General features: G+C 34.5%; 1 protein-coding gene across 1 annotated transcript in view; it reads right to left on the bottom strand.

The window, feature by feature from the left end:
- Nucleotides 1-130: 130 nt before the first annotated feature.
- Nucleotides 131-13,412, bottom strand: part of LOC139117484 (inositol hexakisphosphate and diphosphoinositol-pentakisphosphate kinase 2-like) — a 36,954-nt gene continuing 23,672 nt past the window's right edge. The window contains exons 19-22 of the mRNA XM_070680617.1: nt 12,264-12,509; nt 10,708-10,929; nt 5,939-6,164; nt 131-5,582 (exon numbers count right to left, since the gene is read on the bottom strand). Coding sequence (XP_070536718.1) covers nt 5,455-5,582; nt 5,939-6,164; nt 10,708-10,929; nt 12,264-12,509 — 822 coding nt within the window. The 3' untranslated portion in view covers nt 131-5,454. The remainder of the gene's footprint in view (nt 5,583-5,938; nt 6,165-10,707; nt 10,930-12,263; nt 12,510-13,412) is intronic.

The following is a 13,412-nucleotide window of genomic DNA, read 5'->3' as shown; positions in this document are numbered from 1 at the left end:
TCTAGTTCCTGATACTTCCTTGGTCTAATCTCATAATTTTCTACAGTATCTTTGACAATAAATCCATCCAACCCATGCATTCAAAGTGTTATAATGATATTGGTGGAAGAAGTAGGCAAATATGCAACTATTATTCTTGCAGTCATTATAAACTTTATTTTGTTCACATCTGATAAATATATTATTACAAGTCTTGTTTCAAGATCAACGAGATCACAATTGAACTATATATGAAACAATTAAGACCAAAACTGAAGCCCACCGCAAACACTGCAGGTAGCACTTTAAACATTGTAATAACAATATCTATTAAAAATATATTTGTGCACGGTCTTTCAAGTTACTATGATACATTTTTGTATGCTGGCTTTGTTTACATTCAAGGGACATTAGCTGTAACTTTTTACAATAGTTTAATATTTTTGCAAGTACATTTTCTTAGTTTTCTATTTAAGTATGTAGTCTCTTCCTACCTCCATAGCCTCATGACACATGTACTAAATATGTCAAGTTATTGTTGACATATGGTCAAGATTATGGTTCAATTGTCAAAAAAATACACACAATATGTTAAGTTGAACACCAGGTATTTTGACTATTAAAGGAACAGAATAAGCAAATTTATTTTACAGTCAATTTAAAACTAATGGAAATAATATACCACAGTTAAAGCTAAGTGTTAATCAGCATGATAAGATTAACAACCAGTGAACACCTAGCAACCTGAGTCTGCTTATCACTTTCACAACATAAATCAATTTGCTGTGTTCATTCACTTGTAAGTACATTTCAACTACCATCTACTAGTGACATCTAAATATTTCTCATGTATCAGTTTACAATGTTACAAAAATGTTACCAGTAGAAAAACACTGGTAAAGTATTAATGTACAAGAAGTGTACCTGTCATTCACCTAACATGCAATTTTTGTATCAGTATTCTATTACACAAATAAAACTTACAGAATAAAACTAACACTGTAAGGTCACAGACATTGTAGTTATCTTGTATCAAAACGCCTGGTAATCTCTTGAATTCCAGTCACCAGGTACTCAATATATTAACTAAATGTATGAACTTTCTCAACAACTATGATAAAGTCACAAAATATTCTGTTAACTTGAAGTTCAAATTATTACTCAAGGGGACTTTATGAGAACCCCTATGATGAGACAGGACAATAATTAAGCCCACTGTACTTTGGTTATTTGCAGGAGAGCTGACGGTGTATTCATCGGCAGTCCCCACATGAGCTAGACACTTGTGTTGGAACAGCCTGATTGAAAATACCCCAACAGTACAGCATGCTTGTAGTCTCACCATGGGCTTCTGTTATTATTAACACTCAAAAAAATCACACCTGGAATGACTTATTTCATCGTTTGAAGTTTGGCAGAATAATAAATATCAAGTTCCTATTTTTGTGATCAGGTTTGATCTACATTGATTTCATTGAATGCTCATTGGCTAATTGCACCACACCACAAATTTGATTGGGTAGAGTGTTGTTTACTTGCTTTCAGGTCAAAGGCTAGTGCATTTGCAGTACAGTTCTGGCTCAAGCATTTTGCAATAATCTGGAGAGAATCGCCCAAAAAAACCTATTTTCATTTAAATCCTCATTAGATGGTAATCTTTGTATATCTATTATCTGTGAAATCTACGCTAAAAAGTCATTTCTCATGCAAAGTAGTATAACTTGCAGATGACCACTTTTGCTTCCTTTACAAATTTAATAGTTTTTACAAACAAAATAATCCCCATTACCTGTGCTCATTTACATAGGACTAAGGCATAGTATTTTCAGTATTTACACTGCAGTGGCAAATACTAGTAGTCACCTGTGCTCCACTGCAACTGCTTTGGGGTACATATGTAATACACAATACAGAAATATATTCTTATATTTAATTACATACTTATTACAATGAATGTTATGGGACTAAAGGACACAGTCATTCCAACCAAAAGACATAAGAATCAGCCAGCATGTTGCCAGTGTGCTTTACAACACCAGGCTTGCTATCAAAATCATTTGCAACAAACTTTGGATGTAAAGCCTTATCAGTATTTTAGTGCACCAGAGTTGATACTGCTTTCACTGGTTGAAGTGTTGTATTAGTCCCCATAAAATACACTTACTTCTCAAACTATACAAGGTATACAATTGATTTGTGTGTGACATTGTATAAATCCTCAGGCTACCACTGTAATATACAATGCATTAATCTCATTTGGAAATGGTGGCTAACAAGGTATTAATAAATAGAAATTATCATAAAGTTACATGAGGTGGATAATTTTGGTAAACAGATAAACAAAAATTTCAATGATGTCTATTTCATCAAATACTGAATCAGTTCCATCCCAGTGAATTGGTCAGATATATAAAGATCATCTAGCACCATTTGCATCAAAGTCATGGACAAAATCATGAAACATAAAACATCAACATTGCTTTATATCATTCAAGGAAATAAATATCGCTGTTTAGAACTCAGAAAATAACCTTAATCTCAAGAAAAAAATTAGTTTGAATTCATGGTGTAGTTTCTGTTCACCAAATTTTAAGTTGAACAACCAATGAATTATGTCAAACAAAAATCTTTTAAGCCATCGAAAGCATGCAATATATACAAAGATTCTCTATCATTTGTGTGGGTGAGGCACCTTTTAGTTTCACAATGCATATATTGTGATTTGGCTGAATAAAATTTTCACCAAAGTAATTTGTTTTCTTTAAATGAATGGCAGATAAGTTTAACCTTAAAAATAATTAATAAACGAAGAAATACATTTATAACAAATGAAGTAAGACTTTGATGTTTTTGACATTTCACCTTCCTGCTTGAACCAGAAATTTGACCATTTTCCTCTCACACATTAAAACAGCTTGTGATTACACCATACGAGAACTGTACAAACAAACTTCAAAGCATCGCACTCATACATCAATGGCTTTGAGTCAACATTCATGAATGTATTAAATTGCGAATGGTTAATTGTACCTAAAGTGTTTCTCTCTCACTACTACATACTATACACTCTGAATGGTTGATTAACACATCACAGAATTCTAAGTTCTAATTTAAGGCTGTCAACATGTTATCTTTACTGTACAAAAGTTCTGGCATTCTATACTGTCCTTGTGTTTGTAGATAAATAGCTCGGTTTGAACTAAGGTTTAATATTAAATAGCCTATAAGTGACCATAAAATCAAATACCACCACTCACTGAAAACGGAATAAATGAGCAGACTTGATAATGTTTATGAAACATAACATTTCCATGAAGACCAAACATAGCTTCAAGTCAAGTTAAGGATTACACTATTTCAGAGTCAAAACACCTGAGTAGCCTATCATGGCCATGGCCAATATACCTCATCAGTGGACACTGTCCAATTGAACAGCTGAAACTTAAATTTTAAAATTCAAAGTTGCTCTTTTCTTAAGCAGGTTTCTTCCATCAAGAAAACATAAAACAATTTCAATACAACCACCAGTCAGTGTAAGCTTTGTCAACGCATGACATTATAAATTACAAATATTTCCTTACTGTAATGTATGCCAAGGATTGTGGTTTATTATAGAAAACATTCATACATAATTCTGGAGATGCTAGAAACAATCTGATTATGATCAGGTGTCCAGAGGGCAACATCTCTACTTTGTGTTGTTCCTCACTGGTACAACTTGAATGATAGATATCAAATATGTTATGGATTTCTCTGTGTCAGATCTCAATCAGATTGATAGTATAAATTATGTCATCACCCTACAATGTGCATCAATAACTTAATGTATGTATTGTTGACCACCGTCTCCTCATGTTTCACTATGCTCTACAAAAAATAGAAAATTGACAGAAATAAGTCCAAAGAGAGAAATTTTGGGATATCTACGAGCAAGGGAGACTGGAACATCAAAAGTGATTCCTCCAAGTCAAAGAACTTCACTGGGACAAGAAAATGAGATCATACAACTTTCAGCTTTACTTTGTGCTGGGAACCTAGATTGGGTAAAAATGGAGATAAGAGAATTTAAGAGACCATTCTGATTTGACGATGAGAACAAAACATGTGAGAAGTTTTGGAATTGTTCAGATAAAGGTGACTGAACAATGGATATAAACCTGCCCTGCTGCAAATTGCACAAAATATGTCCATAACTTGTCTTTACTATATCAAAAATAAGGCTATTACTTTTTGTTCTTTGGAAAATACTAAAAATTTTCAATTCTAAACATTATCTGGCACCCTCTAAAATCTGTGCAAATGGGCACATATGGACAAAACATGATTTTCAAATAACCCAACACACCAAAATTTGAATCAACACTAACACACTTACACAAAAATGTAATGGTTGAGGTAGTTTGCACCTCAAAATAACAGACTTAAACTGTTGCTCAAATTTTCCTATAGCAAACTTTCAACCATTCAAATTAAGAATGAAAATTAGGGGTCATGATCCAAATTTTGGTACTACAGAAACAAAGTACCTGACATTTACTGATGCTTAAAATTCAAAATGGCAGCTATCCCTGTGTTAACTCTATGGGGAAAAATGAAATTCCTGATTTTCACATAAATAAACCAGTGAAAACTTTCAATACTCCAGGAACTTTAAAATTTGCCACCACAAGTGGTAGACCAAAACAGAATTGTAAAAGTTTGAGAGTTCAAATATGATAATATCTCTCCATGAGGCGCATTCTACATCAATAATTTCTGAGGTTTCAAGCTATCCATCATCATCATACAAAGACACATTAGTAGTGCATAGATAAAGGTAAATAATCACCTTCAAAAGGAAAGCAATCAGGGCTTTAACTATCATGTAGAATTGTTGATAATTTTGGAGACTTCAGTTTACTATTATTTCTGATAGAGTTATCTCTGGTAAGAGAGGTTGGTATTTTGTCTGCCATGGCAATGATTCGACCTTATAGAAACTTTCAGAAATTAAATTTGACTGCATAAAGCTCCTATGCCTTGTTTTCAAGTATAACTGTGACTTTGTAAGACAAATACTAAAGCTGTTGAAAACAGCACATCTGAGTTAGCGCAACCACCTGACATATATTATACACCAATAACAAACTGGCATTGAAATACCGATGTTTCTCAGAAAGACATTATCACTTAAATGCTTGTAATAACTTTGCATGTAGAGTGACTTTTGTGAAACAAATAAACCAACAGCGGAAGAGTCCATAATGTGGAATTTAGGTTACTGTGATTGATGCTGCTGTATTGCCCAGTGCCACAGAGAGGCATTGTATCAAACTTGTACAGAAATTTTGGTCACTAATGTACCTACGGCAGTCATTACCCTTCCACAACCCACAGTAGAATGTGGTACTGGTACGCTCCATGTTTTCATAATTGAGCAGGTGGACTGATCCACTCAGAGCCTAACAAGGAGGGGTGGAAGGGTTGGAGATAATGTTATGAACTAACAGTACAATCTTCAGCTGTCATAGCATCAAGGAAATCTTCAACTTGCTTCAGTGACAGAGAATTGTGTAATGTCTCCAGTGGTAAAATAGCTGATTCTATCACCTGGCTGTCCACACCTACAGTAGATAAAATGAGGTGTTTTACAAATTAAACAAGGAAAATTAAAGAATGTATTGTTCTCAATACTGTGCCATACAGTTGAGTTACTTATTTAAAATATCTTGCACTGTTATAACTGACACAAGATTTCCAAGCTTTGGTCACAATAACACAATGTCTGTAATAACATGCATTACCTGATACAACTACTGACAATATGAGCAAAGACCTACGCTTACTAGTTGGCAATGAGTATGGGAAGATTACAATATGCAACTTGCATACATTTGAATGGGCTAAATATTGACCATTCTTCGACATTCTAGCTTTATAGGCATCAAGATATCTGAATTTTTGAACTTGTCTCACTGACCTGCCATGCTACTTGAGTATAAAGGAAGTTTGGCTCCATGAAGAGTCAAAGGATGGCTGTGTTCAAAGTCATTTGTATTTGTTAGTGAGAAACATTTCCTCCGTCTGTAGGGAGAGTTGTGTGTGAAGATATCACCATCCAATGAGAGTCTTCCAGGAAGCTGCTCAGAAGTTTGTGATTTGTTTCCACTCAAAGATCCAGATGGGAGGTCTTCATGACTGGTATGCTGAAAACGAAAGATCCAAAAAATGAGTTACAATTAACAAGTGGAGTACACTACCAAGGATGATGCAATTGTTCAGCTCTTGTTATTGATAGGTATTATTTTCTATATCAATGTGAATGTGTAATGTATATATTTTGACTAATTCTTACCTGAAATACTATAAATTATTGCCTGAATACATGGGTTTATGTGCCCTCGCGGCAGGAGACAATTTGCCCTCCTGGTCTTGGGCACATAAACCCCTGTATTCAGGCAATAATGTTTTTATTAAAGGTATATGCTTCTTCACAGTTACATGCAGGGCATTCTCAAACAATTTTACCATTATTGACCAGTATCAAAAAGATTTTAACTAAAGTCAAAATAGCGGTGCGCCCACGGATATTTTACATCTAGCGCTATGCATAGACTTTGAACTGAACTGGGTAACTATGGAAACCAGTCCGTACATCGATCACACAGCCTCCTAACTCCCTAGGTGTTCCTATTCAAAACCAATGCACTGATTTGCACTCACATCGAGGCATGTAAGAACATACTGTGAGACAATATCCTCTGACTACATTACTGTCTACATATTTACACACCAATTCTTAATTTAACCCCTGATTACAGTATGTTCAATTACTATATGCGGTACCCTTCTAATCACTGTGTTCTTCCAATTAAAATCTTTTAAAAGTTCCTTGAGCAAATACGACACTTTATTGAAACACTTTATCTGTTACAGGTGTGGATGGATATAACAATCTCCCCAGTGCCATCAGGGACTCTGAGTCACTAACTAGTTTTAAGAAAGCTTGTAATAACTTTCTGTATATTTACTTGTCTGCTGCTACTTCCTAGCTTTCCTGTTTGTTTCCTGTTTTTTATGTGTTTTCCAGTTTGAAATATCTTTTTTATGTATTTTTTTATCTATTCGACGTCCATGTAAAGAGATCTTACACCTATGGAGTTATCAAGTTTAAATAAAGATTAATAATAATAATAATGTATAAGTGGAATCCATGTTATCAGTATTACAGAATTAGGATATAGATGTGAATGATATTTGTTGATTATTGACAGTTGTTTATTGTTGAAAGTTCCTTATTGTATGATCTTATTGCCAGGGCATTAAGGTTCATACATAATTCTTGATTCTGACTTTACGACTGCTAAACCTTAAAAGTGATGACTTTGGCTGAAGACTCTGATCTTGTCGCATTGTAAGAATGACAGGTTTACTTTTGATACTTGTGTAAATTTTTCTAGAACAATGTATTGTTTTACTAGCTCACATCATCATCATAAGTGGGTGTCAAACAAGATTAAATTTGTCTTCAATGATGAATTCGATATTTGTACGAATCAAGGTTGAGAAAGGCTTCAAGACTTTCAACAGGTGTTCAGTTTGTGTGTAATGTTGTTTTTCTTCAAAAAGGAAAATAAATAGGAATATACTCTTTTGACACAAAAATTGTTTTATTTAATTTACAGAGTCTATATATATACATTGACCTATGTTACATATTACCTTAATTGCAAATTATTTGATGCCATCTGACAATCTTAAAAGGCACATTGTGTTTGAGAACAAATATATTTTCAAGAAATGTAAATAAAACTAAATACTTCGTCCAGCTAATACGCTACTCAAAACCATCATGATTTGTAAGTGTTTACATTAATTTGAAGAGTCATAGGATACATCAGTACAACTTGATATTAAAGGTACACGGTCACCGTAAATTTGCATATTCCATATATGGAAAAGGGGTGGGGCTTAGCATACTACCCCGTAACACCTGTAGCTGTCAATCCTCCATATTCGATACGTGAAAGCTCATGCAGTCGACACTGCTAAGTATGCCATGGCTTGTCGTGTGGGGTGCCCTTTTTAAAAAATAGTGATAATAATCACTGTTCGCTCCCATATAGTTATCAAAACAAACCAACAATTGTATGAAACATGGACATACACATACAGACAGACTGACATTCACAGACTGGCACAGAGTGATGACATTGACCCCAAATGTACCTTGGCCCATGAAGATCGAGTGATAAAGATATAACAAAAAGCTGAATGTAATGATAAAATAGTTAAGTATAGGCCTACAGACACTGAGGGTGAATATGTTACAGCAATTTGATTAGTTTCTTTCCGTTTTCTACTTCTGTGATAATTTTTAAGACAACCAAACTGCAAGGCAGTTTTAATATGTATTGACAAACATGTTATCTTTTACAAGCACACAGCAAACTGTTCATGATTTTTCATTTACAATATTTGACATAGACTGAAATACATAACATGCAACCTATATTTACATTTTGCCCGTGCACCAGATACATGGAGAGATTTCAACATACAATCATCAACTCAGAAACCCTACAGGGAAAAGTAAACATTGTTTTCTTCCAGAACAGCTGGTACATCCACATCTGGAGCAACTTACAAACTTAACCAATTATACAAGGATGATGACACAAGAGATAAAGTTAGGAAATTTAACTGTGGTGAACTTGACTATTCCTTTCAAATCCTTACCTAACTTGATTGACATCTTAATCTAAAATACACTGCATGGTTAATTGCACACAAAAATTCATCAGGGGTGTACCATTTGATAAAAGGGGGTTGTCTGGAAGATTGATGAGGAACATTATCTTTTTTATCCGATACATTGTACATTCTTTTTTTCCCACTATCCCACCTTTTCTTTTTGACAATCCTTCTGTGGCTGATTTTTTTATTGACATTTGTTTGGATTTTTTTCAAAATCTGCCAGGACTCCCCCCCCTTCATCACTCTTTAACATTGAAAAAAACTTTGAATATATTTGTTGGAAACCAAACCTGCTGAAATCACCTCAGCTATGTTTTCTCATTATTTTTTACCGCATTTCAACACCAAATACAGTTTACCATTTCAAATGCTTACTGAATCACTGCATTATCTTAAACACAGGGCCAATGTCCCTGAAGCTACTATAGACATGGATACAAAATTAAGTATTTCCTCACTGTATGAAATCATCTCACTAAGGTCATCCTAGGGACCTGTTAGCCAAATATTAAAGCTGTCTGACCAGCGGTTTTGAAAAAAATAGCGACCCAATAGTCGACAGAGCTCTGCTGTGTTATGTAGAGAGCAACTTTTCGTGACATATGTATTGATGAAGAAGGTTGAGATCTTTGATAGCTCATTTCAGGATGGCCTGACCTAAAATGGCAAAATTAGCTGCAAAAATACAAAATTGATGATTTCATCATAATTATGTATAAAAATTTATACCAAATATCAAAGCTATCACATGACTAACTTTTGAGAAACAAATATTTTGACCAAAAACGGCAAAAATTGACCCAAAAATACAAAAATTGAAGATTTCATCAAATTTCACTATATCACACTAAGAGAACCCCTAGGAAAGCTGCAAAAATACAAAATTGATGATTTCATCATAATTATGTATAAAAATGTATACCAAATATCAAAGCTATCACATGACTAACTTTTGAGAAACAAATATTTTGACCAAAAACGGCAAAAATTGACCCAAAAATACAAAAATTGAAGATTTCATCAAATTTCACTATATCACACTAAGAGAACCCCTAGAAACCTGTATACCAAATATCAAAGTCATCAGACAAGTAGTTTTTGAGAAACACATTTTTTGACCAAAAATGGCAAAAATTGCACCAAAAATACAAAATTGCAGATTTCATCATATATTCTATATATCATATTTAGTTTATCTGTAGGAACCTGTATACCAAATATCAAAGCTGTCAGACAAGCGGTTTTGATGAAATAAATTTTTGACCAAAAATGACAAAAAAATGCCTAAAAATACAGATTTGCATATTTCATCACAATTTGAACAAATCCAAGTTGGGTTATCCCTAGGACCTGTATACCAAATATCAAAGCTGTCTGACCAGCGGTTATGAAGAAGAAGATTTTTTACCAAAAATGCCTTTTTTGGCACTAATTTGCATATTTTCAACAATATCAAAAAATCAAAAAAGCACAATCATTTCAGGTCAGCCCAAAGTACCTACATGCAAATTTTTCATGTAATCTGCTCAGTGGTTATTGAGTTTTTTCAATTTTGACTGTTTTTACATTTTTTCACTTAATTTGCATATTTTTGGCAATGACAACTTCATTTGAACAAAATCTCATCTACAGCCCATCATCCATGTACACATCAAATATCAAGATGAAATGTGTAGCGGTTTTGGAGTTTTTGATGTTGACGGACAGACATACAGACATACAGACATACAGACATACAGACATACAGACGTACAGACATACAGACATACAGACATACATACATACAGACATTTTCCTAGCCTATAAGAATAGCTTCCATTGCCATATATACATATGGCTATGGGAGCTAAAAAGCAGCCACCCGCGTAAAATCTGTGATTGGCTGTTAAAAAACAGGTGACCGAATACCTTTAAAATAATGCCTTGCACAGGCATGCAATCATAAGACATTAAGATTTCATAGACTTGTGTGTTCTTTACTGTAATACTTACTGTGATATCTGGGTCATAGCCAGCTTCAGAATTATGGCTGTCAACAACCTCACACAAACTCTTTATTCCAGGACTGAAATGTAATTCCACATGGAATCTTTCCTCTGATGCGGGGTCTTTCTCAGGATCTTCATAAAGCATTATTATTATTTGTGTCATATAGTTGAGTTCTTTGACAGCATCAAGGTATGCCAAGGCCCTATTCCACTGTTCATCATTTTCCTGATAATCAAAATGATGAAGGAATTAAATTAAACTGTCATTGAACTCATACAGAGAAATACAGAGAGTTTATGCACGCACTGCATACTTTCATACATACTGCTTAAAGAGGCACTCCCACTTGAGGGTAAATTTTTAAAACACATTTTTTATGCCAACGGTCGATATTTGACATGGCGACTTCGCGTGGATCGCAAGATATCGATAAAAACATGTCCTCAAAAAAGTTAAAGTTTGAATTCCAGTGGCCCACCTGAATTCAGCTTCCGAACATAGAACGTTCGGCACTTGGGCCATTGTCAACTAAGCTATGGAGTACCAGTCTATGCTGACGCTGCTGTACGCCACAGCAGTACCACCCGCGTCGGTGACGGTCATGTCCCGTGGGAGAAAGGCGTGTCTTACTGACTCGGCAAAAAACGAAAAACAAAGTTTGCTGATTCCACCAGAATTCGCATAGGTGAATAGCACAGATACGTGCGGTTGATACATAGTGGCCACCGCGTGGTATGTGTGCATACCACATGCGGCGGCCGCTATGTATAGAACCACGCGCAACTGTGTGGCAGACGACAAAATGTAGTTATCAGAGGGAACTAATATTTTACACATAAAAACTGATATCTATGAGGTATTGTTTAAAAATCTGATACAACTGATTGAGAATAATGAAAACGACAAAAACTAAGGAGAAGTTTTAAAAAAGAATCACTTTAGGTAAGGGCATTGATAATGATGTATATAAAGTCATCGCAGTGGGAGGTAATTAATTGCGTCATTCGAACGTTTTTGGACTCCCTAGAATATCGTCAATCAACACAACAACACACTTTTGGGGCGATTTTGGGTCATAAGCAGAAACAATCGTAAAACTTCGGGATGTGAAAAATACGCTCGGGAAATGACATGTTTTTATCGATATCTCGTGATCCGCGCGGAGTCGCCACATCAAATATCAACCGTTGGCATTAAAAAAATGTGTTTTAAAAATGTTACCAAGTGGTAGTGCCTCTTTAATATATTTGTGAAGTGAAAGCATGTTTGGTGTTTGATTTCTTAAGTTTCCTATTATGCAGACACTGTAAAATCAAGATCAGCATAGGGGGCTTTTCTGATACACTGGTTTCAATACTATCACTACTATTTTTCACCCAACGATGGTTTGTTTAGCCTCTTCGTCCCCTTTATAAGTAAACCCTTAGCCATGAGTCAATTTTTTTACAGCATCATCATTGTTAAAAGTTACGTTGGGTCTCTGCAGAGGGATTGAAGGTTAAAACACTGGTTGTGGCATTCGTACTTCATTATGATGAAGAATTATTTGGTTTACTTACATCACAAAGTCCTCCAAGTCTCAGGAAATTAACCAGTGAATGTATGTGACTTTCACTTGTGAAATATAGCCTTGTTTGTACATGTCTGTCTGGAGATTCCACATTATCTGAATATTTTGGATTAAGTCTGTTTACATTTTCATCTTCGGCATGTACTCTCTGCAAGTCTTTTCTCAGCTTTGTCAGGAGTGGAAGACATATTCCCTTTCCTAAAGCCAGCTTTTCTTCCTTTGTCATTCCATATTCCTGCAGTTACAATATACAATGATAAATAAGTTACATGTGAATGTTTTCAAACTAGTTTTTACCAACTAAGATAAGTAAACATAGTGTCAGCTTTGATGAATTACATATTCAGCTACTTGCTAATAGCTGTGTTTGAGTATACTTCTACTGCTTCTGGCATAATTTGATATTTTGATAAATGTGGATTAGGAAAAATGTGAGGACCAGCAATGTAACCAGTATAGTGGTGTTCATATTAAGATTTGCAGAAATGTGTTTACTACTCTGTTAACATCCTGTTTACATTTATCTGCATCAGAGTAGAATGAACCATGGGCACAGATATTCCAACCCTCAAATATTTACAACACCATTTTGGTCTAGATACCAAATGTGGGTGCTCATTTTGAAGCTCATAGGGTAACTCAAGTTTTCACCATCTTAGTTTTGTCACAATAGAAAATTTAATTTTTCCAAATAGAGCTATAGAAGGGTGGTGCCATTGTATGTGTCAGTAAATATTGGGTTATTTATTTATACTACCAAATTTTGTACAGAGACCTGTGATTTTGATTTTTGATTTTCAAAATGGAATGATTTAAAGTTTCCATATGGAAAATTTAAGTCTCCATTTCGAGGCATGTACTATATCATTAAAAAGCACACATTTTTCAAGAATGTTAGCAAGATGAATGAAATAGAGGAACACAATGGAAAGCACACTTAAATTGATATTTGGAAAATTAAAGGCCCAATAGCTGTATCTTTTAGCATTATTTTTGTGATATTACTTCCAAACTAAAACAACTTCGTGGGAATGTACTCATTAAGGGTTTTTATACAAGTAAAGGAAACTGTCCACTGGGACTGCATGTGCAATTTTGAGCAAAATAAATAATAAATGTTTGCCCAAACGTAAAATGG

The sequence above is a fragment of the Ptychodera flava genome, chromosome 18, assembly GCF_041260155.1.
Source record: "Ptychodera flava strain L36383 chromosome 18, AS_Pfla_20210202, whole genome shotgun sequence".
In the NCBI taxonomy this organism is placed as follows: domain Eukaryota; kingdom Metazoa; phylum Hemichordata; class Enteropneusta; family Ptychoderidae; genus Ptychodera; species Ptychodera flava.
The sequence above is the reverse complement of the archived record's forward strand: the minus strand, read 5'-3'. Positions and strand labels throughout refer to the sequence as shown.